Source organism: Lupinus angustifolius, chromosome LG06, assembly GCF_001865875.1.
Source record: "Lupinus angustifolius cultivar Tanjil chromosome LG06, LupAngTanjil_v1.0, whole genome shotgun sequence".
Taxonomy (NCBI): Eukaryota; Viridiplantae; Streptophyta; class Magnoliopsida; order Fabales; family Fabaceae; genus Lupinus; species Lupinus angustifolius.
In genome coordinates, this window is record NC_032014.1 from 24,214,919 (window position 1) to 24,242,008 (window position 27,090).

General features: G+C 33.1%; 2 protein-coding genes across 2 annotated transcripts; both read right to left on the reverse strand.

The window, feature by feature from the left end:
• Positions 9,415–20,075, reverse strand: LOC109350303 (NAD-dependent protein deacetylase SRT1). Its single transcript, XM_019591520.1, has 14 exons — positions 19,783–20,075; positions 18,305–18,334; positions 18,101–18,193; positions 17,156–17,275; positions 16,790–16,890; positions 16,080–16,188; positions 14,438–14,517; positions 13,751–13,829; positions 13,202–13,255; positions 12,836–12,932; positions 11,252–11,334; positions 10,372–10,439; positions 10,030–10,132; positions 9,415–9,878 (listed from the first exon to the last, which is right to left on the reverse strand). The coding sequence occupies exons 1-14, from the start codon at positions 19,879–19,881 to the stop codon at positions 9,588–9,590; spliced, it is 1,407 nt and encodes a 468-aa protein (XP_019447065.1). The 5' UTR covers positions 19,882–20,075; the 3' UTR covers positions 9,415–9,587.
• LOC109350548 (uncharacterized mitochondrial protein AtMg00240-like) lies at positions 24,921–25,271 on the reverse strand. The gene has a single exon (XM_019591775.1). The coding sequence runs from the start codon at positions 25,269–25,271 to the stop codon at positions 24,921–24,923; it is 351 nt and encodes a 116-aa protein (XP_019447320.1).

The following is a 27,090-nucleotide window of genomic DNA, read 5'->3' on the forward strand; positions in this document are numbered from 1 at the left end:
ATATTTATTACTAAACAATATTACATCAACAAGAGACTAGGTTGTCACACCCTAATCTTGGCAACTCTAATATTCACGTAGTAATGAATATAAGATCTTAAGAAAAGTATGCTTAACTTGGCAAATAAACTAATTAGTACAACTACTTCTTAGTTTATTTGTTAAGTGTTTGAGACAAGTGATTTTATGACTTGAAATCAATTTTTAGGTGATCAATCTAAAAAGAGCATTAAGAATTTCTCAAACAAGTAAAATTAATCAAAGCACCAACTTGAATGATTAAAATTCAAACTCTTTAGAATATAAGAAGAAGTAGAAATACATAACCATATTCAAAAGAAATTGTTAGGAGCATGAGCCATCCATCCAAGGATTGGATGCTTTGAGTTCCAAATGAGATTACCAAATTGATTTTTGCATCTCATTTTCTTTCTCCTTTTCTCCTCTTGAATTATAAACTAAAATTACAAAACTTACTTAAATAAAGTTCCTAAGAACTAAGAACAAGAAGAGAGAACTTCAGGGAAGAATTTCTAGGCAGAATGTGAATGAAAATGCGAGATATGATGTTCTTGTTTTGAATGAAATGTGCCCTATTTATAGAAGTTCCTTGGAGCCACTGAGCTGCTTGTTAGCACCGCTCAACATCTGACCAAACCCTTCAGCATGGGTTTGGTCAGTTGATCAAGCAGCTTTGTCACCTCCTTAAGCATGACTCATCAAAGCTAGTTGTGAGCTACTAGACCAGCTATGGTGAGATATTCTGAAAAGCCTATGGTGGGCTACTTGAAGTGATGTCATTGGTGACTTCATGGTTTGCTTGATGGTTAAGTCAAGTCTGGGTGCACACCGCTTAGCACACCTGTTGCACAGCTAAGCTGTTTGCTTAGCAGCTTTGACCATGCTGACTGGGATGTGGCCTGGTGCTTGCTGATCTGGGCAGGAATCTGGTTCTCCACTGAGCTGCTTGGTTGTACTACTAAGCTGCATGTTGAGCAACTTGGGCATGTGTCAAGCTTGTGTCTGACCGTCTCAAGCTTGAGTTTTGACCGTGTCAGGGCTAGTCTGGTGCTAGGCTGAGCATCCAAGCAGGTCCGTTCAACTGCTTGCTTGAGCAGCTTGGTCCAGGTCAGGCTGGTGTCCAGGTCATCTTAGAATGGCTTGGTCCACGCTCAGCTGCCTGCTTGAGCACCTTAATTTTGACTTCTTTTTCTTTTTGACCATGAGTTTTTTTCTCTCCTTTTCTTCTTTCTAAATCCTACAAAATACATAAAAAAAGAAATACAAACACAAATATACAAGATTGTGATATTTTATACAAAAATTATTGTTTTAAGTTGGTTTTTCTCAATTATGCTTAAGATAAGTGCCATAAAAATGTATGAAATTTAGGTATGTTTGGCACTTATCAACCACAATAACTAAATATGTTGCATACAATGAAGCACCTTCTCTTGCCTCATGTCAACCGTGAATCAGTTTGAAAAATTCTCCAAACTAGAAGACCTCAATTAAGGTCAACCACTACTACACTCACATATGTTTCTCATTTCATGAATAAAGATTTATTTTCACATGCATATATTTTTAGTAAGTATATACTAATGTATTGATCATACAAATTTACTATCTCACACTATATTCCACCAATCACATCAATAAAAAACAACAAAATAACCTAAAAAATTAATTCACACACTAATGTGAGACATTAATGTGTTGATCATGCATATATTTTTCTAGAACAATTACAGCCTCTGTAAACTCTCACCGCACTAAACAGTAGAAAATATACTTAATTACGAAATAACTAGGAAAGTGAAAGTGTAACTAAATGTTTAAATGAGTAGTACACTTACTTAGAAAACAATTCTTTCATAGTGAGGTACTTGTCCGGATCACCATGTGTCAATTAGTCAAATTAGTATATTTCTTCCTTGATCTGATTGATGGAACCAAAAGTCAATATTGTCTAACAAAACACATGTACATGGTTAGGAACTGTTAAGCACAGCAAACATACTAAAGACAGAAATATAAAAGACAATTAAAAATGTTCACCCGGTATTAAAAGGTGCAAGAAATAAATCTTCAGCTTCATTACGAATGAGGAGAGTATCTACAATTCGTTTTGTCTGTTCCCCAATCTTATTTTTTTCACTCGACGCCAAAGTGGTAATGTGTGAGGATATGAACATCACCTTTTTCTTATTTACCAAAACAAAATTTTCATACAAGTACCTAATATATAACACAAATGTTAGTTAATTATATCACACCGCCATACAAAAGTGAGAAGTTAAGAAAACATAATTTACCACATATATACACATATAGCAGTTGCACCTATCCATTAATGTTTATTCACATCATCGACTTCATTGATGCTAATGTATTCTTCAGCATCAATCCCAAAGACTTCCTTGGGAATTGATATACATATTGTATCATCTCCCAACTTCTATACATGCTCAAACAACTGAGTACAGTGGTTGGTAGTCTTCTTGGAGCTCGCATCCCCCATATATGGTTTTGAGCTCACATCACCCTTAGATGGCTTCGAGCTCAGATCTCTGATATATGGCATCGAGTTCAGATCCCCCGAAGATGACTTAGTCTTTTGGTTGCTACTGGGGATGAAGTGTACATTTTCCTGAAATATTCAATAAAAAACATATCAATTATAGATCAACATATATGTATATATATATATATATATATATAATATGACTGAGCATAAGGTGAAAAATCATACCTTAGAAGTAATTACTTGTACAAGGTCTACTAGTCAAGCCACAAAAGTGCTTATAGCCCCTTCAACTATGAAGATATCATCGAGAGGAATTGACAGCAACGCTTCATCATTGATGGCAACATCAATCGAGACCTTCACATAATGGCGTGGGATACGTGCATTATGCAACATAGCATCAGCCAACTTGTGCACTTTCCCAACACCCACCACTCGGCTAGATGAGGTATCCAGGAAAAGTTTGCAAGAAGTGAGTGCAACTCTCATTGATGGTTGAAGGAACAGTGTCAGCAGTATTAACTAGTCATTGTCACTCATCTTTCTTCACCTTCATTGATTTCTCAAATTCGTTGACTTGTTGCATGAGACCATCTAATTGATTTTGTACCTGGCTCATTTGGGCTTTGGTTGCACGCTTTGGATGGGGTATAAATGTTTGCTGGCTAACCGCGAATCCTACACATCGGATACAGCCATGGTAGATAGGTAGTCCTAGTGCCTTATCAAGTATTATGCGACTATCTGGATGTGCCTCCTTTTCTTTTAGGACAACCTAACAAATCAAGAAAAACATAATGTTAATTATTCACATTTTGATAAATAAAGTATGGAAATTAAGTATAATTAAAAATGAGCACTTACAACAAGTTTTGCCACTTCTTGAACTTGCTCATTGTCGATGACACCATCCTTGTTCTTACGGACATCAACCCATAGAACATCGAGTTCTACTACATGTGGAGTCAAAGGTGTATCGCTTTTGTTGTCCAACTGTCAAAACATAACCAATAATATACTTACAAATTAACAATACTTACAATTTTTTCTTCGATTCTTCTATACCCCGCTCGAGAAGCTCGGTATTGATATAAAGACTTAGATGCCCTCTTGCGGTTTTCATTACTTACTTTCTGCAAAAACAAACAACATTAACATCAATAATCATATATATATGTATATACAAAAGCCTATATAAGAATAAAGTCAATACAAAGAATATGATTTTTTATCAAGAAATACTCGTCTTATGTGTATGGTGACAAAAGTCTTCAAATCCTCTTCTTCAAAGACATTTGCATATGTCTTTGGAGGTTTTAGGTTGACATTGCCATCAACATCTCTGATACATTTTCCGGCATCGGTTCTGAATTGTCGGAGAGCCTTACCAGCCGATTTAAGGATATAATCCTTATGCTCCTCACCAACATCAAAAGTTGGCTGAAATTAAACACGTATACATTATATTGCATGCAAACACATGCATATACGTACATTGCATACAAACACATATACGTACATTGCATGAAAACACAAAAACACACTAAAAAATAAACTTACTGTTATTTCATTATAAATACGCTCATTCACGATATTCAATCTAACATCGGTCCATTTTCTGAATGTTAGCAGCATATTATGCCTAACGATGACCCTAATGTAGCTTATCAATGAGTTTCCACCCTTCGAGTTTACTGATTGGCCTTTTGAGTTTCATTCAACTTCTATCTTCACATCTGTACTTCTTGCCCGAATGACGTTCTTCATGCAAGTCATTCCACGTGGAGTTCGTTTTAGCAACGATTTGCTTGTCTTGTGGAGTCGGTGTACCTTTGTCACCACTGTGAGAACCATGATCACCACTTTGGGAAGTCATTGATGAAGGTTTTTGAGGGTTTATGAGAGTATGAGGATTTATGAGAGTATGAGGATTATATGAGAGTATGAGGTTTCTTTTCGATTAAGTTTGAGAGCATAGAGAACTGATTCATCTTTTAGATATTTAAATTGTAGTAGCAATTCAACAGCGTTTTGGGTTGCGCTGTTGTTGTGTATCCAACTGTTTACTACTCATTTTCATGAACACATCAACAACGCTTAATGGGTGATGCTCTATTGAATAAAATCTAATTGACAGTGCTATCTCGACTTTGTGTTGTTGGACTCATTTTCCAAATTAACAGCGTATTCCTAATTATGCACTCTTAAATTAACATATTATATTACGGGTCAAAATACAACATGAAAATAAGTTAATTAATATGAAGTTATCATGAAGTAAATTACCATATTATTGTGTACATTAAGTTTTGTTTATTGTGTTTATTAAGTTTTGTTAATTTGCTTATTGTGTTTATTAATATGGAACTGCAAAAATATTAAACATTAATAATCATTCAAATAAATAACAAAAAAATAGAAATTAACATCCAATATAATTGTTCATTCTTCATTCAAATAAAGTGCTAAAATACATTATAATGAACTAAATGATTTGGTAAATGACAATATAATGAACTAAATGATTTGGTAGATTAAAATGAATTGAATGAAGCAAATTAATGAACTAAATGATTTGGTAGATTACAATGAAAGAAATTAATGAACTGAATGATTTGGTAAATGAGTGAACTCAATGATTTGCAGATTAATTCTTCATCTCACACAAATCTTGTACAACAGCCACACTTTCCTTTTGAAATCTATGTCTTTTTGCCAAATCAAAAGTTGTTAAAGACCTCTTTGATATAGGATCCCCAACAGTATAACTTTAGTACTTTTAACACTTCAAGTTGTTAAGATCTATTATCTGCCTTTTTTCTATTCATTTTAACAAAACTTCCTTTTTTTCTTTTTGGCTTTGTTATGATATGATTTGTTGAGACCTCGTTGACATGACTCTTTTTGTATTGCTCTTTTTTTTGTTACTTTGTGTTTTCTTCCTCCTATTTTCATGTCCTTGGGTGTCATGACAAATAATAAAAGGAGACAATATGAAGAAGACAAAAGAAAATATACAAAGCAGAACATGAACATATTCTTATAGAAACACATACTCTTATTGATGAAATAGAACATGGAGTGAACCACAATATTTATAGATGAACAACCATTAATATTTCATGAAATGAAGAGACGCATAACCACTCAACCATTAATGTTTCAAGAGACGAAGAGATGCATAATCACTCAATCATTAATATTTCAAGGACACATAACCATTCAACCATTAATATCTCTGATACTTAAAAAGTCGTATACAACCAACAACCCATAATTAAGATAGCGTTGTTACTATGTCATCTTCAACAACACTTATTCAACATTGTACATTAATATCTCTAATACTTAAAAAGTCGTATACAACCAACAGCGCATAATTAAGATAGCGTTGTTACTATGTCATCTTCAACAACGCTTATTCAACATTGTATTGTAGAATTGATGAACATTAACAGTGCTTCCTATCACATATGTTGTTAAACATAACTCATTCAAGTTAGTGCTAACGTTACTGATGTTTAACAACGTTGTTTCAAGAATGCGTTGTCGAAGTTACCAATATTGACAGTGCTTGTTTTAGTATGCGTTGTTGATGTTCTTCTGCCTCGTTTTCAACAGCGTCGTTAAAAATTGCATTGTTGAATGTTCGTTGTTAATTATGATATCTGGCGTAGTGTTGAACTCAGTTTGGTCATCTTTTTTAGATTTTGCGAAGCTATAATGCAAAAGAATATATTTTTTCTCACTTCAATAATCTTATGACTTCTTAAGGAATCATCCATCAATATACTTCCATTCATACACCTCAAAAAATTGTATTGTTTGACATAAACATTAGGGGTGTGAGTGGTTCTGGTTTAAACCGCAAAATCGATGGAACCAAACCAAACTAAAAAATGTGGTTCAATCTGGTTTCATGGTCCGATTTGATTTTTTTAAAAGAACCTTTTATATTCAGTATGGTTCATGATTTTGGAAATTTAGGAATTGTTCAAACCGAACGACATATTAAAGATAGACAATAATGTTGTACTATTGTTTGAATTCTTCAACAAATTTTATGGCTTAATTTACCAACTTTATCTGGATTGTCTATTATATATGTTACTAAATTGTTATATATGTCGATGAAATATATATTACTACTTACTAAATTGTACATATATGTGTTATTTTCCCAAGTATCTTGATGATTTAGAATTTATCTTCTAAATTTCATGGTAATGGGTTTAAAACTAGCATATACTATAAGTTATTATTTATAATATTATTATATGTGTTCCTAATTGTGAATTGTATTGTTATATATGTTATCATTGTATTGTTACTAATTGTTATTTATGTTACTAAATTGTTATATATATATATATATTACTAATTGTGAATTGTACTATTAATTATGTTATTAATTGTTATACATTTACTAGTTGTGGATTGTATTGTTATATATGTGGTGATTTGTTTTCTTCTTCCTAAATTGCATAATTTTTATATATGTTACTAGCAAGTATAGATGGCATAATGGACATTACCCACAGGCCCGCATAGCCTGTAATTTTTTGCGGGTAGTGCATGTAATTTTTCTTTTTGCCCATTTTGCTCGACTCGTTTGTCCACCAAGCCCACAAACATATTTATTATGCAATTTAGGCGGCCCGCGGGCAAAATATAAGAAAATTCAAATAAATTATAATGTAATGTGATTTAATGTCTCAAAAAGTTTTGATTTGGTGAACTTCATATAAAATATAAAAAAAATTAAACTTTTGTTTTCTTCAACTAATTCATTTAATTTCTTTTTATATTTTTTATTATTTTTTATTTTTTCAATTATCCTTCGATACCAGTGGGCTGCCCGCATGTTCTTTAGCCCGTTTTAAAATGGGCAGGACATGTCATTTCGTCCGTTAAGACAATGTGGGCATGTCCGCATTTACTTAATTTTTTGCGAGCATTTGTAGACAGAGACAGAGCGGCCTATTTTACCATCTCTACTAGCAAGCAATTATGAGTTTCAAATTTTGGCGATCAATGTCACATTGGATACATTTTGAACTTACAATTGATATAGGATTTAAAAAAACAAACAAACAAGAAAATCGTGGAACCGAACCAAACTATCGTAACTAGTTTAGTTCGGTTCCAACAATAATATTTTCTAGTTAATTAAGGTGAACTAAACTATGTCTTTATGTTCAGTTCAGTCACTGAATTGTACCAAAAATCGAACTAAACCTTCACAGTTCACACCCATAATAAATATTATCACATCATGGAAATTGTAAGAACTATTTACTGAGTGTCAATGAATCTTTAAAATTTTAGGGCGATGCAATTCTTACTAAAATTTTCTTAATTAATGAGACGTGATCTTCTATTTTGAATAATTAATATAATACCTTATCTCTTACTATGTCCAAGTGATGATAATGTTAAGGTTTCTCCTTGTGTTTCTTTATTGTTTATTCTACTTATTGTGTGCATGACTTATCTCATTGTTGAGATATTGTTAGCCCGTGCAATCAAATGTATGTTTTTTTGGTTATTCCTCCATCTAAAAGGGTTATTAGTGTTAGAATCCTTCCATTATTCAATTTTACATGTCAGTTGATGTTATCTTCTTTGAGGATACTCCTTAGTTTAGTACTTAAGTAACCTCAGAGTTCATTTCTCAAGAACTACCTCTTCCTCTACTCAATGAACCATTAGTCTTAGATAGCTCATCCATATCAATAGTGTCACTTGTGCCACCAATACCACTAGCATCAACTGTGTCATGAACTCCTATTCCTATTATTATTTACCAACAAGGACCACATCCTAAACATATTGAGATTATTGATCATAATCTATATCCAAGTGATTCCACTCCTTTGGATCCACCTGCACCTTGCACTGATTTAACCAACGTCATTAGCAAAGGTATATGCTCTACTCATAACCTAGATTAGTGCTTCATTCATGAATTTCGATGATGAATTAGCAAATATCTCCACTAAGTATCTTTGAGGTCCAAGTCCTTTATGTGACAAGCTAGAAGTATTCCACATATATGATCAAGCTTGAGGGGATTGTTGAGATTACTAGAATATTCTATATGTGATTAGCAAATCATATCATATCATATATAAATCACTCAACCAATTCAGATAAACTTCTTGAAATCAATTTTCCATTCATTTTTAATAAGCTAAAGTTGAGTAGAGATGGATCTCACTCATTAGTTTAATCACAACTGCCAGTTCCCATTGATAGCCTGTCAGCAATTTCCATTTGCATTTCAATTAACAAATGTAGTAAATTTGGTTAGTTTTGAGAAAATTCTGGACAGGGAAAAAAATACATAATTTGAAAGAGAGACAAAAGAATATTATTTATTTTATTGACAACATATCATCTTTGGACATGTGCAAGTTCACATATCTCTGAAACATCTCATTTCCAAAGTTAAGGTTCCCCATCTAAGACATATTAATCTATTTTCAGTTGAGCTTTCCATATACTCATCGCCTCTCTAAAATTAAATACTTAGTAGCCAAGAGGTTATTAATTCAAATCCTATAAAAAGTTTCTCTTTTTGTAGGATAAAATTGTGTACATCCACCTCTTAAACCCCACTAGGTGAGGAAAGTACATCTGTTGTCCGATAATTGTGTCACTACATATACCATCAGTATGTGATTGATAGAAAAAATATATTTAAATTAGTAATTAACTATTTTTTAACCAATCACAGCTGATAGCACATGCAATGGCACAATTGAGACAACATATGTACACCCTTAGGTGAGACCTCTTGCATTGGGCCGCCTCCCCCCTCTCTAATTCACATCAGATTGGCTGGATATTTTTAAAAGAAACATTCCAAAACCCACAACCAAAATACCCAAATTTTTAGTAATTATATATTTTTTTAAATTCAGTATCCTGGGCATCATTTAGGAGAGACTGAGTGTAACATCTAACAAAATTCACCCAGTCTACATTTTCTCATTCCTGTCTTTTCTAATCTTTGATATTATAGATACAAAACCTACAATTAAGCCCTAATATTCTATGATCTAGATTTACTCTTAGACCTCTTTGAGCACTTCCTAGATGATCCTGTACCAGTCACACTGGTTTTTCTTTTTTTCAGATCACCATTACTCAGAGATTCAGACCTTGTTTTGCTGTACTGAACAACGTTAGTCACAATAGCATAGGCAGTGACATCACATCTACGTGTTGAGACGGTCGTTCTCTCAATAACTGCATTCTGACCAGATTTTGATTCAAGAATTGCTTTGTCTCTCAGCTTTTCAAATATGACATCCTTATCGAAGTTGAAGCAGTCAGTTGAAGCCTGCAACGACAAAAATTTCAGCCGACAACATTCGTGAGTGGGGGTTTAAGTAAGAAATGGTGTTCTCTCAAACTAGCATTATCACTTGTCATTCTGATGGGAAGTGAGACATGATATGAGAAGATTGATGGTAATAAAGCTATCATCTCACCGTAAAATCAACTGGGACATCAAATTCAAGCGATGAGCAACTACAGCCATCGCCAAAGTTGAGTTTCAGAACCATTTCAAATGCCTTGTTATGTTGTGTTCTCCTGAGACATCATTCATCCAAATATGAGGAAGAAGGTACAACAGATCATGATATCAATCATGAGTATCTAAATTAAGCAGTACAAAAAAATGAGCAATTTTGTTCCAGAATTCCAAATTAAAGTTGATTTTCACAATTTTATGAATTCTGTTTAACCTCATCTAGGATATAAGAACCAACAAACTAGTAAAAATTATGATTCATGGCACAAAGAAAAACATTGCATAAGTGTGCGAAAACCTTTTAAGCCGAAAAGGTTGCCTATCCAAAATGGCTTCTTTGTAATCTTCCTTGTCTAAGAAGGAGACCTGCAACACAAGGACATATCAATTTCTCACCTTTCCACAATAGATTATATTTTTCATGACAACATGATATTGGTCAATGAAATGCATCTACATCATTCAGAAGGTTAGAAACTAGAAAACTTCATTCTTACCCTCACTATAAAAGGAAACTAGCAGGATTTATCATCAGAGTTTCACTCACGAGATAACAGAAAACAACTAGAACACCCGGATGAGGAACAGAGTGTGGGAGAAGGGGGGAAGAAGATACTATGAGAGAGAGCCGAAAGGAGGATATATAAAGGGGGAAAACAACATAAACAAAGCCTTTCACTTGGTGATGTAGGAGAAAACAAAAGAAGGAAAAACAGAAGTAAAGAAGCAATTTCTATTGTCAAATCAAGTCCAAGTCGAAAACTCGGAACAAAGCCATCTTTAAATAGGTAAAGCCAGCTTGATAACCATACAATCCTTATATACTAAACATGTCTAAATAACCCTCATTATTTAAAAACACCTAATAACCCTAAAACAAAACAAAAACACTAAGCTAGAGTACATTCCTAATATAACTTTCCATATACCTACTAATCTGAATATTCATTTTTGCATATCTTGTTATTCTGATCCAACTTCACATAAAGTTCACCAAGAAATAATGAGATGAGTAAGGAGTCAAGCATCAAGGGTGCCAAAAATACACACGAAAAAAATAGGCATTACGTTATCGGGTTCAAACATTTTAGTACACCTCAAACAGTTAATCTAACCAACTGGAACTGCGGGTTTATAAGAATAAAACAAGTAGAAAGAAAGTGAACAGAAGAATTTACCTCAACAGACTTGATGAATGGCAATGCTGCTTTCTGTCCATGAGCACTTGCAACCTGGAGAGTCCAGTTGACATATTTTTTATCTGTGATGCAAGTGAATGGACAATAAGAGAGATATAAATAAATGCACAGTTTCTTGGTATTTTAGCTGTGATATGTGTGCAAAAACAATTATGAGTAAGCCAGCCAATTTTCACAGACAATGCAAAAGGAGTTCACAACTTGGCAGAAATAATAACATAAACAACAACAACCAAGCCCTAGTCCCAATAGGTAGGTTCGGCCACATGGATCGAACGTCACCATAATGCTTTATCATAAATCATGTTCATTGACAAAGCATTGATCTCTAAATCTTTCCTAATTCTTTTCCCTATGGTTTTTTTAGTTTCCCTTTGCTTCTAGGAATTGGATTAATCTCCATTTGATCTACTCTCCTTACTGGAGCTTCTAACGGTCTCCTCCGCACATGTCCAAACTACCTAAGATATGATTCTACCATCTTCTCTACAATAGGAGCTACTCCAAATTTCTTCTCCCTTAAGCATGTATTCCTAATCTTACTAGTATGTCCACTCAACCAAACTAACGTTCTCATCTCTAATACATTTTATCTGTTGCATGTGCTTAATGCTATACATAGTCGGTCCTAAGCCTGGATAAAGATGAAAGTTGTGTTATTGTCTGTTGACAGCCAATGTAAAACTTTGTCGAATCTCTATGATAAAGAAATAAAAGGAATATGACATACATTAATTCTATTGTGGAATAAGTTTGTCCAGTCACTGGTTCTTATTTTGTAACTGTATATTAAAAATGGATAGAAACTTTCTTTTCTAAAACCACAATAATTGTATTAACAACTTCAATATTTCCCTTATCTGTCCTACTATGAAAAAAATTGAAACTTCTCATGATTTTGTCAGGTGGACCTGTGACAAATTACACTTGTTACAGTTTAATAGCACTAGCAGTCTGGGGTTTCGAAGCACGGATTCGTCAAACACTCTCACATGTCGGTATCCGACACGTATCCGACACGGATATGCTCGAATTCGCGAATGATACATATCCGTAGAGTATCCAAAAATTAAAAAATAAAATAAAATAAATAAATATCAAGACACGTATCAGATTCGTTTTCAATAAAATATAGGATATATGGATTCGTTTTCAATAAAATATAGGATATATAGATTTGTTTTCAATAAAATAGGATAAGATAGATTCGCTTTCAATAAAATAGGATAAGATAGATTCGTTTTGGAGGGCAATGATTTTCAGTTTCCATTATACTTTTTACTTTGGATACTTTGATTTACACTTATAATTTTATCATATTTTGTGTTTTTTATTATTTTATACGCGTATCCCTGAACGTATCGTATCCTATATTTTAGAAAAAATGCATGTCGGTGTATCGGATACGTATCGTATCCGACACACGTATCTGTATCTGTGCTTCGTAGGTCTGGGGCATGGAAGAATCCGATTATGAGCTCCATTTTATTCACTCAAGTATTAGTGTGAGATTTTGTGTCAATCTGTGTACAGCTTAAAAGTTTCAAATTTAGCATTGCTTACCAATGCTCAATGCATGCGTTAGAATAATCTGGAAAAGATCAATCCTGACAAATGGAGGAATCTGCAGATTAAGCTGGTCCATGACACCTGCAATAACCTGTTCCAGTTTATAATTTATATTAATGTGCATTAAAACATCAAAATGGAATTAACAGTAGAAAAGAAAACAAGGAATAACCATGCAAAAGAATAACTTTTGAACCAAAGAAAAACTATGAACAGAAGTTTGGAATTTTGTATCATAAAAAGTTAACAATGGAAAAGAATAAATTTTCTTAAACAGTGTAACTGTAAACTTAATACATGAAAACTTTGAAAACATTAAAAATGATAATGGAAAGCTGGACAAGGATTCAGATCAACAACCTTATCTGCAAGCCCGTGTATGACTAAACTGGCTTTTTTGTCCTTTGGAGTTTTCTGAGGAATTCAAACATTTATAGTTTAGATTACTACAATAATGAACAAGCATAAAAGTTCAAAAACTGAAAAACAAACAAAGCCGAAAAACTGTAGAACTTAGAAGCCATCCAGCATAGTTGAAGGATGTTGCTGATATTGACACTTGACAATATAATTACTTGCTTAGACTATGATAGCATCGTATCTGTAACAACCATGAATTCCTTAGAGATATTTCTATTGTAACCATGGAATATGTTGGCCATAGTTGAGTTTGGATTGTCTAACTGCTAGGGATTTACAGTACTCTATTAAGGGAACTATCTTGATCACCTTTTCCAAGCTTAAGCTGATCAAGGCAGCCAAGACATACGGATCGGTCACATGGTACTAAGAAGAACTCTAAGTCTAAGATCATACAGATAAATGACAGTCATAAGGATCACAACTGAAATAAAGTAACCGAGTGAAATTTTCAATACCACGAAGAAGGGGAAAAATGGGGAGGTATACCTGAAGATTTACAATGACAACTTTACCCCCACCACGAAGTGCTTTCAAAGGCAAGTTGCATGCTGGAGTTATTTGCAGACTGCATGGAAAGACATAAGCGTGATATTTCAAAAGAAACATAGCATATCAAAATAATTGTTGAAAGATATGAAAAATCTATCATACTCAGCCCGTCTATTCCCATCAAGGACATATGTTTGAAGCTTCATTTTTAAAGTTGGCTAAATGTATGTTTAGCATAATCTGCTGCATGACTCAATATCCTTGGTCATTTCAGTGGTGAAAACACACATTTTTTAGCTTAAATCCTTCCACAGAAAATTCTCTTTATGTTTTGAAACTCCCCTCCAAAGTAATATGACTATGTTAATGAGGTTTTAAGTTCAGAGACATTTCATTTCAGAAGAGACTAACCTAAAGCTTCAGATCCTTTTTTACTTTTCATTCCAATACAAGAAGTCATTTTGTCAGTACAAACAGGATTACTCAAGCAGTCAAGTTTTTTCCTCAACTTTAAGACATTGTTCGTTGGGTCTGAGCAGAAATAATTACTTTTTGTACTTTTATTCAGTCAAGAATAAACAATAAAACTCCAACATGGACAAAGGGGTGGGATGTGAGAGATCCACAGCAAAATAGTGGAGTACTAAAAATATTAGAGGAAAAAAGTAAGCAAGTCATGCAAACCTTGTCCCCAAGCATAACACTATATCTGCTTGTTTGCAGTGCTTCTCGGCCGGATCCATCTCCTTTGAAGGCAATGCATCCTGTACATACAAGAAGAAAGAGACATAGCAGTGGGAAAAACACAGACAAAGAAAAATGTTTATCAATGCATTCTTAATCACACACACTCAAAAGCATGGCAGTTTTCACACACATTAACAACTAGTTAGTCACTTAATGGTAGCTTAGTTAAGGACAATTTAGCTCAATGTACAACTTTAAATTGCTCCAAGGATAAAATCAATTTCTACTTTTTAAGTAGTGTATACATGTACTGCGTTGGATGTCCATTCATCTAGAATAGCAAATTATCATACAATCAGGATCCACAGGTGAAGGACTAGCATTACCAACAGAATATTAAAACCTATATGCCAGTTTTAGAAAAACAATGAACTTCAAAGAAGTCTACAAAACATACAATTTTTATGAGTTTCAATTATAAAACATATGATGGTGAGCTTGGCGTAAAGGTGCGGTTATTCCTTAGTGACCAGGTCATGGTTTCAAATCCTGGAAACAGTCTCTCTACTTGTGGGGGTAAGGCTACTTACATCTACCCTCCCCAAACCCCACTGAGTGGGAGCCTCGTACATTGGGCCACCCTTTTTTTTCAATTATAAAATATAACAACAAACAGAAGATCACAATACATGTTATCATTTGCAACTAATTTTGCTTCAATTCTTTTTAGCTAATTTCATATACTGTAAATGTACAAGTTCTGCCTAAATACCAATCCACCCTTGAAACAATTAAGTCAACCATTCAGGTTTCATCTACTGCGAAGGTACCATGAAGGCATGAACCATCACAAAAATGAAGGCTACTATCATCAGAGTAGTAACTCTGACCATTGTTTATAATGAGCAATTACATATTCACTAGCCACAGGCTCGAATTCTTACAATCTCCATCCACCCACCATCGGTGCATCAAAATCAAGCCACATTATTAAAACACCGCATTATGAATCCAAATTTTAAAAAGCTTGAATAAGGGCAAGGGTAACACTTTTGTGAAACACCATTTATATAAGACAGATTATTTCATAATCGGTTGTACTTAAACAGAAACTACTTTCAGTTTCTATTGAAATAAAAAAAAACATTACATTAATAAGAAAACCTCTATTCCTCCTATAATAATGATCAACACAGAAATGTGACCCTCGCATATTTCTATTCATCTATGACTATTAGTTCAGGGAAGATCAAGCTATAATGAGATAGGAGACATGACTGTATCTGATCTTAGTAAAAGTACATGGTAGTCATGGTGTACAGGTGTGGCCCTAAAATTGTGAAACCAAAAAACATCGACACAATAAAACAAGCATAGACACCTAACCGCATCTCTTACAAAGAGCACGATTAAGCAATAATGATTATATGGCCATTCACTAATATAAAGAAAAGCCATTAATCAAGCTTGATTGTAGCACAACCGATGACAATTGACAAATGAATTTGTTTCAAGTTCTATTTCAATTTTCAATACCAAAGGGAACAACAAAGTTCATGTGAAACACCATAAAACCTTAATGAATCATAACTGTTGGACCCCAATCAAATTGCCATCAATCAAATGAACAATGTAATACCTCCCAGTCAAGGACTGTATCCTTAAGTTTTGCCCCACATTTTGCATCTGAACAGCGTCGTGATGTCTCCTTTAAACCAATAGTTTCTACCTCGAAATCACGAAAGTACCTTAACAGGTTTAAATCACGCAGTTAGATTATAATCCTTTCAAGAAATCACAAGATTTTGAATGATACATAAACACCAAAAAGGGGGCATAATTATAAAATGGTCAACCAAAGATGGTTATGTAGCATCTATATGACAGGAGCAGCAACAACAACCAAGTCTTAATACCACTAGGTGGGGTCTGCTACATGGACAGTAGCAGCTATGATATGCATATATATGATAGGAGGAAGCTGGAAAATCTTGATGAGATATAAGTTGTGTACAAAACTAAATATTGAAAAAAAGACATGATGGAATAATTGAAACATCCGTGAACAAGTCACCAAATTATTGGCTTAAGGTAAGAGGTAGAGAAATCCGACTAAGTCTACAGCAGAACCTACCAAGATAATAGATGAAATGATTAAAAATGAAAATTAAAGGCTAGAAATTTTATTGATGAGAAAACTACACTTCTTGTATTGCTGATATTTGCTAGTATCCGCAATGTAAGCATTCATAGCTTCATGGAAGATATTTGATAGAATATGCTAGAGTAATTAACTTCTAAAAAAGAAAACCCATGCATAACTAGTGTAAAAGAACAATTAGATCTTACTCAGCTCCACAAGATAGGCAAGTTTCCATGAAGGAATTCCCATGCAATTCAGCTAATTTCTCCCTTGGTATTCCAGACCGAAGATGGAGACCATCAACATTCTATCATAAGAAAAATAGAATGTTAAAAGAAATGGAAAAAAATAAATGCTTAATTAGTTAATTCTGTTTCATTCGAATAACCACTTTGATGAAATATAATGCTAGAAAATATGACCAATGCTGAATTGCAAAGGAACAAGTGATAAGATAGCTAAAATGCAATCCAACAAATTATTATCGAAACCAAATCAGTTCAAAAACCTACAAATTCAAGATATCCAGAGCAAGTAATTATATAAAGAAAATGAAAACACAATGATTATACCTGGCTGATAACAAACTTTAGAATACCAGCCTTTTCTAATTCAACTAGGGCCATGTGAGTCAAGCTTGGAACCGCTCGATGAAATGGCAGTGATATTTCAGGCAAGGCTTTACCTTCACGCTGTAGTAATACAGAAAATCGGATGAGAAGAGCCCTCTACATGAAGTCCATAAAGCATAAGAAAAAGACAGAAGACTATGAAGGAATTAGTACTAACAAATAATGATAGCATATGACTTTCTTTTTCATAGCTTGGCACAAGCACAAGAGCTATTATATTACACCAATGCCCCTAATGTGGCAGGAAAACCTATGTTTGAACATAGCTTCCTCTTCCTTTGCGTTGGATAACTTCATTAATAGATAGTGTTGAGAACCAACTTTCTATTGAGTGAAGGCATATGAATGGTCATCTAACACGCCCACTCACGCAATAGCCCTTTGGGCTTGAAGCGTGGACAACGCATAGACCTGCTATGCATGGGGACGGCAAGGATCAAACTCCGACCATTAGTTCATAGAGACTCTGATACCATGTCAAGACCCTTAGCTTTTGGGTAAAGGCAAATGAATGGCTATCTAACAGATAGCATAGGAAACATGTCGGCCTTATAATTACTTGTAAGGGTCCAAAACAAAATCAAGTAAAGAAGTTATGGACTCTAAACAGATCGCTGCAATCTTCCATCCACATCACTTCTTAAAATATGTATATAACTTCAGACTGGTTAAGCAACTTCCTTATTATGAGTATGAGATTATATAATCCCAATTTAACAGGTTAACAATACAGTTCTCATTAACATTTGAATTCTATATATGACAGAAACTGCTGAGATTGTCAAGCATATATTCACAACACTTATATAACTGTGAACTCCCAACAGGAATAAAATTTTAACATCCATTATAGGATAAGAGTCTGCAAGCTTCCAAAATCATCACCTGAAGTGTCCAAATTCCCTTAGGACCTCGAAAATCAGGTATACCACATGACGTTGATATTCCAGCACCCGTAAACACCACTAAGTGCTTACTCTGCAAGTAGAAAAAGGAATAACAAAAATAAAGAGGCTGATTATATAAAACATTAAAACACAAAAAGTAATCTTCCCAATGTCAAAATTAATATGCAGCTGCAACCGATACCTTTTTTATCATGACAGCAAGCTGCTCTATCTGCCAAGAAGGCAAATTTATGTTAGCATGTGAAGAATTATTTTCAGTCAAAGGGAGGTAATGATTCCCTTTTATTAAACATACATACACTCTTTACCGTGTAATGAAGCAAACAATATAACAGATGTAAGTATAATTGTATAAATCATGAGAATTGATTCAAAGAAATAACATATAAGATTCCTTTTATTAAATTTCTACATTGGATCAAATTTCACACAGAGTAGCAGCTTATATTCATCATTGGCAGAACATAATATATCTCCAAGAGGTGCGATAGATACCATTGAAACACAATTCCCTCATTCTGGTAGAGAACCGCGAAATGGTTCTCTCGTACCAATTCGTGGTTCTTTCGCAAACTGATTCCCTTTAAGGAACGAACCGGATTTTTACCTACAGTTTAAGTAAAAAAGAGAAGAATAATTGGTAATGTACACTCACTCACATAAATGAGTTACAACAAACAAGAAAGAATATTTTATCCTTAAGTATTTCTCCTAAGGTCAAACAAAAGTTGATTCAATCCTACAAGAAGCAGCACTAGAAACGACTGTGTAGAGAGCTATAGAAACTCTACTGAATATACCCTTAGAGTACCAGTATTTGACTGGGTAACGTACCACGTATTACGTACCCACACCAAAGAGAACCACATATGTGACTATGTGTGATACCCATTCAACACTCTATCCATTGAATTACTTACCATAGACAATAAACACCATAATTTCGGAGTTAAAATAAAACCCCTAGGCTAGCTAACCCAAACCATGCTTCAATACGTAGAAATTGAGTAGCTACTGTCGCGCCCCGATTTTCGGTTGCACGACTTTGTTTAGAGTCGCCACTACATTTTATATTAAAAATGCTTCAAACAGCAACACACAACTCCATTGTTGATAATGACAATCCTATTGGGAAAAGGAAGATATCAACAATTTTATGTAAGGCATGCCACATAGATACACACAAAAGTATAACCATTACTCATTATCCTCAGCCTATTATTAAACAAAACCTAGCTTAAACTTTTCAACATTGATGCAAAATTCAATCCCAAAAAAAAAATACATAAATAGGTCCCCTTGTCAACATTTCAGAGTTTTCTTTCAAAACATTATAAACTTAATCAAAAGTTAAAACCCTTGTACCAAGACTAAAATTTCGTGTCTTCAAAACAATGTGCCCACATGATCCACTATTGCACATAACCATAATCATGCATTCTGATTATCAAAACACACATGCAACAAAATAACGATCATCAAAAATTAACCTTTAATAAGCACAAAAACACTAAATCAAAGCCATTTTATAACCAACAAAGCAAATAAAAGCTGCATAGTAAAGATCACTGACAAAAGGGGGCATAAGGGTAAGAGAAAGGGACAACAAGAACATGAAATAGAAGCATCTAGAAGGTGAATGGAGATAAAAAAACCCACTTTTTCTCGCAAAACATGAGATGGGTCGAAATGTTCAGCCATTCCAACGTTACCCACATCTTCAATGTATGAAAGCTTTTCAGCATAACCAAGAGACATGGTTGATTGGTGATGAATGGGTGTGAATAACTCTCAAAATCTCATAAAGTCTCTAACTTTGTGAATAGAGAGAGTAGAAGAATATGAGAAGCATCATTTGCTTCTTTTAAGGAGACCCCAAAAGACCAATATACTCAAACTTGCATCACCATATACATATAGCTTAGCACCACCTTGAACCAATTGTATCACTTTTTTTGTTCTTTTGCTTTTTTTTTTCTTAAACTATTTTTATTTTTTTCATTTTAAATTGAAAGGAAAAACCAACAAGGCATTAAAGTTTCACTAGTTCTGAAAACAAACGGCTGAAAGATTTCTATTTCTGAAAGGGATATTTGTTAGAAGGTCATATACTATAAAAGAAATTAGTTCTTTATTTATGTATCAAAAAAAATTGAAAGGAAGAGGGGAAATGTTTAATCAATTTTTAAAAGTGATTTACTTATAAAAAAATTCTTGAGATGGGCTCAATATAAAAACAAGGATAAATATTTTAGAAATTAATTATCATATCTTTTGAAATTATAAATACAACTCATTTTTTAGTTTAATACGAATAAAAAAAGTTAAGATGAATTTCTGAAAACTTGAGTGATTTTGCAAACTAAAAGCAACTTTATTTCTCATGGGTGTTTTCTTTTCCTAATATTTCCATATTTTAATAGCCATAAATCATTCTTCATTATTTTTTAAACATGAATGCACTTTAATTAAAACTTTCATCCTAATATTAATACACATACATTAAAAAGTATTAAAAATATTATATTTGAAGTAAAAAGCACCCCTATTTATTTCCTTAAAATATAAGAAATGGAATTAATTAGTGATAGATATAATTATTGAATGGTGATAGAAATGGAAGAAAAGACTTCGTCCAAAGTCTTAAAATTGTAAAACAAAAAAGTTAAAAAAAAAATCTCAAAGGAACAATGAGATATAAAGTATATTTAGCTTAGTTGATAAAGTTATAAAAGGTGAAATATTAGTATATCAATAAGATCATTTCCAGTAATGGAAAAATAAGTGTTTCATTTTTTTTATGCTTTTAATGATAAGGATATTATTTTATTATACCTAAAAGGATAAATATTATATATTAGATTTTTTTAGTTTTTTAAGTATTTGGCTCTCCATTAATACTCTTAAGTAGTGTTGTAAAAATCAGTTCGTTTTGGCCAGTTTAATCGATAGACTGGTGAATCGGTCCTAATACTGGTACGATAAAATAACTATACCGGTCATGCAATCTTGTTGGTCAAAATCGGTCATACTGATTGGTTTTCAATTGAACTGTAACGGTCAAAAGACTGGTTTTTATTTAAAATATATTTTTTAATAAAAAAAATTATTGGTATCTTATTGATTTTTCAATATTAATACTAATATGTTATATATGTATATCTAATTTTGCCAGTATGCGGTTTAATTAGTGAACCACCGATTAAACCATTATATCATTGTACCACTATATCAATACCATAACTGGTTTGATGACCGATACGGTATTAATAACACTGATCCTAACCCCATAGCCTCATATAGTTTCCTACACAAACCACCAACCCCTCGGATGAGGATCACATGTACTCGTTCATGTCTCATTTGGTGTATCAAGTCAATCACAAAACTACATTCATTTAAAAAGAAAATTATAAAAACAGAAATTAATATTTTAATAATATTTTGTAAAGTTTAATTGGTCCAAGACAGATGGACAAGAAAATTATGGAACAAGTGATCCTTGTCCCAACCTCTCACCCTTGACTTTGTACAATAAATAAAACTTGCCCGTAAATAAAAATTTACCATATTATAAAAACAAACTTTTCTGTCAAACAAAAATCTAAACGTTTAAAATCAAAATACTATTTTTTACATTTTATTAGTACTTTTTAAAACTTTATGATATAAAATCAGTTTATTAAACCACTGTTTCATGTGATAAGGATAATTTAAAAAACAGTATATTACATTCACACCCCCTGAATTTTAGTGAAATTATATAAATTACTGCTTCGTTTTCTATATCTATACAAATCACTTAATTTATATACATATATTACTTCAACTACCCTTAAATGAAAGATGTAATGTTTTAAACAAAAAATTATGAAAAAGTGTAATTAAATAAAACAAAATATAATATACTAACAATGAGGTGGTCTAATAGTGTAAAGTCAGTTATATCTTCATGATGACCAAAAAATTAAGGGTTCAATTTCTAGAAGCGACACTTACTGGTATGGGCAGTTAATTCTTTACATGAGATATCCATGGTGGTACCCAAAAACAAAATATAGTATATTATAAAGACAAATCCAAATAATACGGGTCAAAACATCTTATATTATTTAGATTTATCTTAATAATATATCATATATTTTGTTTAACTTAAATATATTTAGCACCACTATTTATCATAGTTATTTGTCATGGAGGGGTGTGAGTGCAAAAAGGATAGTGTGATTTGTACAATTAGATTAAAATTGAGAGGTGTTAAAATATGAAAGTAAACCTTTTATAAGAAGCATCTCACACAATTTGAAGAATATTATCATCAAAAAACAATTTGGAGAACAATTTAAAATATGTACATTGATGATGTAAAATTTTTTACATTGTAAATATCATCATTGATTTATATTACTTTTGTTTGATATTAATAAATTAATGATAAATAATTTACTGATAGCGTAAAAAATAATTACATTGTGTATACATATTAAATCTTTTGAATGAATACCCAAAATTTGGAGAATCACCCCTCCAAGTTGACCAAAAATATCTAGTTGGAATTGGGGTTCTTTCATGCCGACAAAAAGGGCGTTAGAATGGAATTGAAGATTTTATCTTCTCAGTATACTGAACCAAAGTTATGAAAGATAAAAATAATTTATATAATTTAATTTTCATTTTTATTTAATTTTCTAACCACGCTATTCGGATAGTTGAAATATAAAGGTATATTTCAATATAATTTTTAAATTAACGGTAAAAAAGTCCAATGGGAGGGAGTGTAATTCAAAAACAAGTTTGGCATGAAGTGTTATTTAGCAAACCCCAAAAAGTGGAGTACAAAATATGACATTTGTTCACAGTTTTAAATGTAGTACTGTGAGCGGTTTAACCCAAAATCTAGTGAATCTGTTTTCATAAGGATATAGTAAAACTAGTGAATCTGTTTTCATAAGGAGATAGTAAAACTAGTGAATCTGTTTTCATAAGGATATAGTATGGTAATTATATAAGTTATACAACTAAAGTCGATCAATATTCATTAAAATATATTATATCGTACCGGCCAAAACCATTTTACACATGGAAAAATTTAATATTTTTCAAAAGGATATAATAAGATTTCAAATATTTAACTTAGGTAGTTGTGAAACATATTCAGCCATTAAATTATTTTAATAATAATATAATTTGATGCAAATAATAAAACTTATATTCATAAATATATTATATTTACTATAATATATATAACTTCAACAATATTTAATTTAATTAGTAAAACATTTGTTGAATCACTGTTACTATATGGTACTCTTAGGTATTAATAAAATTACTTGTACATATGTATAATTGATATGATTTAACTTTAATTGAAAAAATCGGACAATGTGTTTAAGAATTTCATAATTTGATATATTAAGAAAAAATCCTATTAAATGCGAAATGGATTCATAATAAATTTTAAAAAATAACATTTTTTTTTCAAATGACATTGATATTCAATTATATATTTTAAGGTTTTGCTAATCTCAACATAAGGGCCAATGTGGTGGATTTAATCTATCAATTAAGATTTAATATGAATACAACTGATAATGTAAGTGTTTTTTATATTCTTAGTAAATCATCAATCATTCAATCATTCATATGTTAATCATCATTGACTCTCAAACAAAAGTAATACAAATCAATGACAAATGATATACTAACAGTGTAAAAAACTTTACACTAATAGTGTATAAATTTTAAACTCATGAGTTTGTCTTCATTACTTAGATTTGTTTAATAAAAAATGTATATATTTTTTTTGTTAATTATCGATTGTATCTTCTCCTATTATTTTGTAACTATTTTGTTATCTGAATTCTTTCTCTCAATTCTCCAAGTCTGGAGATCCCCATGAGGCAAAAATAAAGTATGAATTTCATAAGATCTAACATCCTATAAATAGATTTTTATGTCTATTTGGTTTTGTAGTATTGAATACTTATGAATAAGTTTCACATAAGTATACGACAATGGTATCAAGCTTGTAAACCATGATTTTTGACATCATAGGACTTGCAAATTTCAGAAAGTATGAGAAAAAGAAGGTGAATGATGAATGAACTTGAGAAGAAAAAATGAATGAGCTTGAAGAAGCTCTATAACAGAAAAATACGAATGACGAGTTGAATGAATGAAACAATGAATAACCTCAGAAGTTTTATTGATTGATGATGAAGAGAAAAGTTGAGTTCTTACAAAGAGAAAAAAAGTTTATATTTATAGAGGCAATCAACAACCTCTTGATAACTAACTAACCGAAAATAGAAAGAGTGTAAAAACGTGTAAAATGTGTAGAAAAAGAAGAGGGAATTGGTTTAACGGATTATGTAGATAAGTGTGAAGCTGGTTTAACGGATTCATCTTGCTGTTTTGATTGCATTGCTGCTGAATAGCTTGTAGTTTTCATTGCTGCTAAATGACTTGTAGTTAAGTGAGTGTTGATAGAGTGTTAAGGAATCTGTCAATTGCAATTTGGTTGAGACAGGTAGAAGTTTCAGAGAGTTGTTGAAACATGCTTCTCTAACCGAGTGACAATCTAGCTCAATATGCTTAGTTCACACATGGAAAACTGGATTTGATGCAATGTGAATGGCAGATTGATTGTCACAATAAAGAGTAGGAGGGTGAGTGGATTGGAAGTGTAAGTCATGAAGCAAGTAAGTCAGTCATTTGATCTCACATGTTGTGATGGCCATGGCCATATACTCTTCCTCACAAGAGCTCCTCGCCACGGTTTTTTGCTTCTTTGATTTCTAGGAGATGAGTGAATGGCCTAAGTAGATGTAATAGCCAGTGACTGATCTCCTTGTATCAGGGCAAAAGGCCCAATCACTATCACTATAAGCCTTGATGTGAATCTGTGAGTTGGAAGGGAAGTATAACCCCAGAGTTGGGTTCCCTTTGAGATACCTGAGAACCTTGATGGCTGCATTGTGGTGAGTAGTGGTTGGTGTAGCCATAAATTGAGCAAGCTGATTGACAACAAAGGTGATATTTGGTCTTGTATTTGTGAGGTAGATTAGTCTGCCAATGAGTCTCCTATAAGCAGAGGCATCAGAATAAAGAGGGGCAAAATCTTGATATAGGTGAGTGCCATAAGTCATAGGAGTCTTGGAAGGTTTTCAGCCAATCAAGCCAGCATCTGATATGATTTTCAAAGCATACTTCCTTTGATTAATTGAGAGCCCTGTTTGTTGCCTGGAAATTTCAAACCCGAGGAAGAATTTGAGATCACCAAGGTCTTTGATTTTAAAAGCAGAATCAAACAATTGTTTGATTTTGTTGAGTTCTTGAAGATAGTTTCCAGTGAGGATGATATCATCCACATAAACAAGAATGATGGCAAATAGACCAGAGGACATGTGTTTGATGAATAAGGAGTAATCATTGTTGGATTTGGCATAGCCATGTTTGTTGAGAAAAGTGGATAGTTTGGCAAAGCATTGCCTTCCTGCTTGCTTGAGGCCATATAGTGATTTTTGCAATTTGCAAACTTGAGTTGGTGAGTTAGAGAGGAGACCAGGGGGAGGGACCATGTAAACTTCTTCTCTTAAGTCACCATGAAGGAATGCATTGTTGACATCTAGTTGCTTTAAATGCCAACTGTGTATGGATGCCAATGCTAGAACTAATCTCATTGTGCTGACTTTTACCACAGGGGAGAATGTGTCCATATAGTCAATTCCTTCAGTTTGTATGAAACCTTTGGCTACTAGCCTTGCCTTGTACCTTTCCACACTGCCATCAGGTTTGTATTTTACTTTGAAGACCCATTTGCAACCTATGGGTCTTTTGTCATCAGGTAGATCAGTGAGGATCTAGGTCTGATTTTGGCTTAAGGCATCAAGTTCTTTTTCAATAGCAATCTTCCAGTGAGGGTGTTTTATTGCCTAAGAATAAGTTTTGGGTTCAATGTGTGTGGAGACTGATAGGAGTAATGATCTATATGATGGTGATAGGGAGTGATAAGAGAGATAAGAAGATAATGGGTAGATGTGAGGAGTTGATGGAAAAATTTGGTTGGCCATGGCACAATGGTAGTCTTGCAGATATAGGTGGATGTTTTTGTGAGTCTTGTGCTTTTTCGTGTAAAGGGTGGTTGTGTTGTGTTTGGTGTTTATGTGAGGTGTTGGGGAGGGAAGGATGGATTTGATGCAGGTTGGATAGTTGATTGAGGGTCTGTGTGAGGTAGGGTAGGACTAGAGGAGGGGTCAGGGATGTCAACATATGGTGGGGGAGTATGGTCAATAGGGAGAGGTATGGTGATTTCTTGCTTTGAGTGGGTTATCTGCTTGTATGGAAAAATAGTTTCACGGAAGATTACATCTCTGCTTATATCAAGGGACCTGGAATCCAAATGGAGGATATCATATCCTTTTGCGCCTTCCTTGTAACCCAAGAAGATGCACTTGCTTGCCTTGGGGTCAAGCTTTGATCTATTAACAGATAGAGTGCTTGTGAAGCAAAGTGAGCCAAAGACTCTCAAGTGTTCAATGTGAGGCTTGGTGTTGTGTAGAATTTCTTGAGGTGACTTTCTTTCCAAGACTGGTATGGGTAGTAAGTTGATAATGTGAACAACATGCTTAATAGCATAACACTAGTACAACTCTTGAACTTGGCTTTGAACTAAGAGTGCTCTTGTTACATTCAACAAATATTGATGTTTTCTCTCAACTATGTTGTTCTGTTGAGGTGTGTATCTGCATGATGTTTGGTGCTTGATTCCTCTGTCATAATAGAAGGAATTCATGGAGAACTCAGCATCGTTATCACTTCTCACTGTTTTAACCTTGCTTGAAAATTGAGTGTTGATCATGATGATGAAGTCTTGCAATACTATCCTTGCTTCTCCTTTGCTTTTCAAAAGATAAATCCATGTGGACCTTGATTTATCATCAACAACAGTTAGGAAAAACTTGTGTC

Bases quoted from the DNA above. Each gene is read 5' to 3' on its own strand.
- LOC109350548 (XM_019591775.1), bottom strand. From the start codon at position 25,271: ATGACTTATGGCACTCACCTATATCAAGATTTTGCCCCTCTTTATTCT.
- LOC109350303 (XM_019591520.1), bottom strand. From the start codon at position 19,881: ATGTCTCTTGGTTATGCTGAAAAGCTTTCATACATTGAAGATGTGGGT. The intron at 16,189-16,789 runs GTAAGATCTAAT...AAACCTGTTAAG, and splicing joins TGCCTATCTTGTGGAGCTGA to GTACTTTCGTGATTTCGAGG. The intron at 13,830-14,437 runs GTTTGCATGACT...CTTTCCATGCAG, and splicing joins GTGTTATGCTTGGGGACAAG to TCTGCAAATAACTCCAGCAT.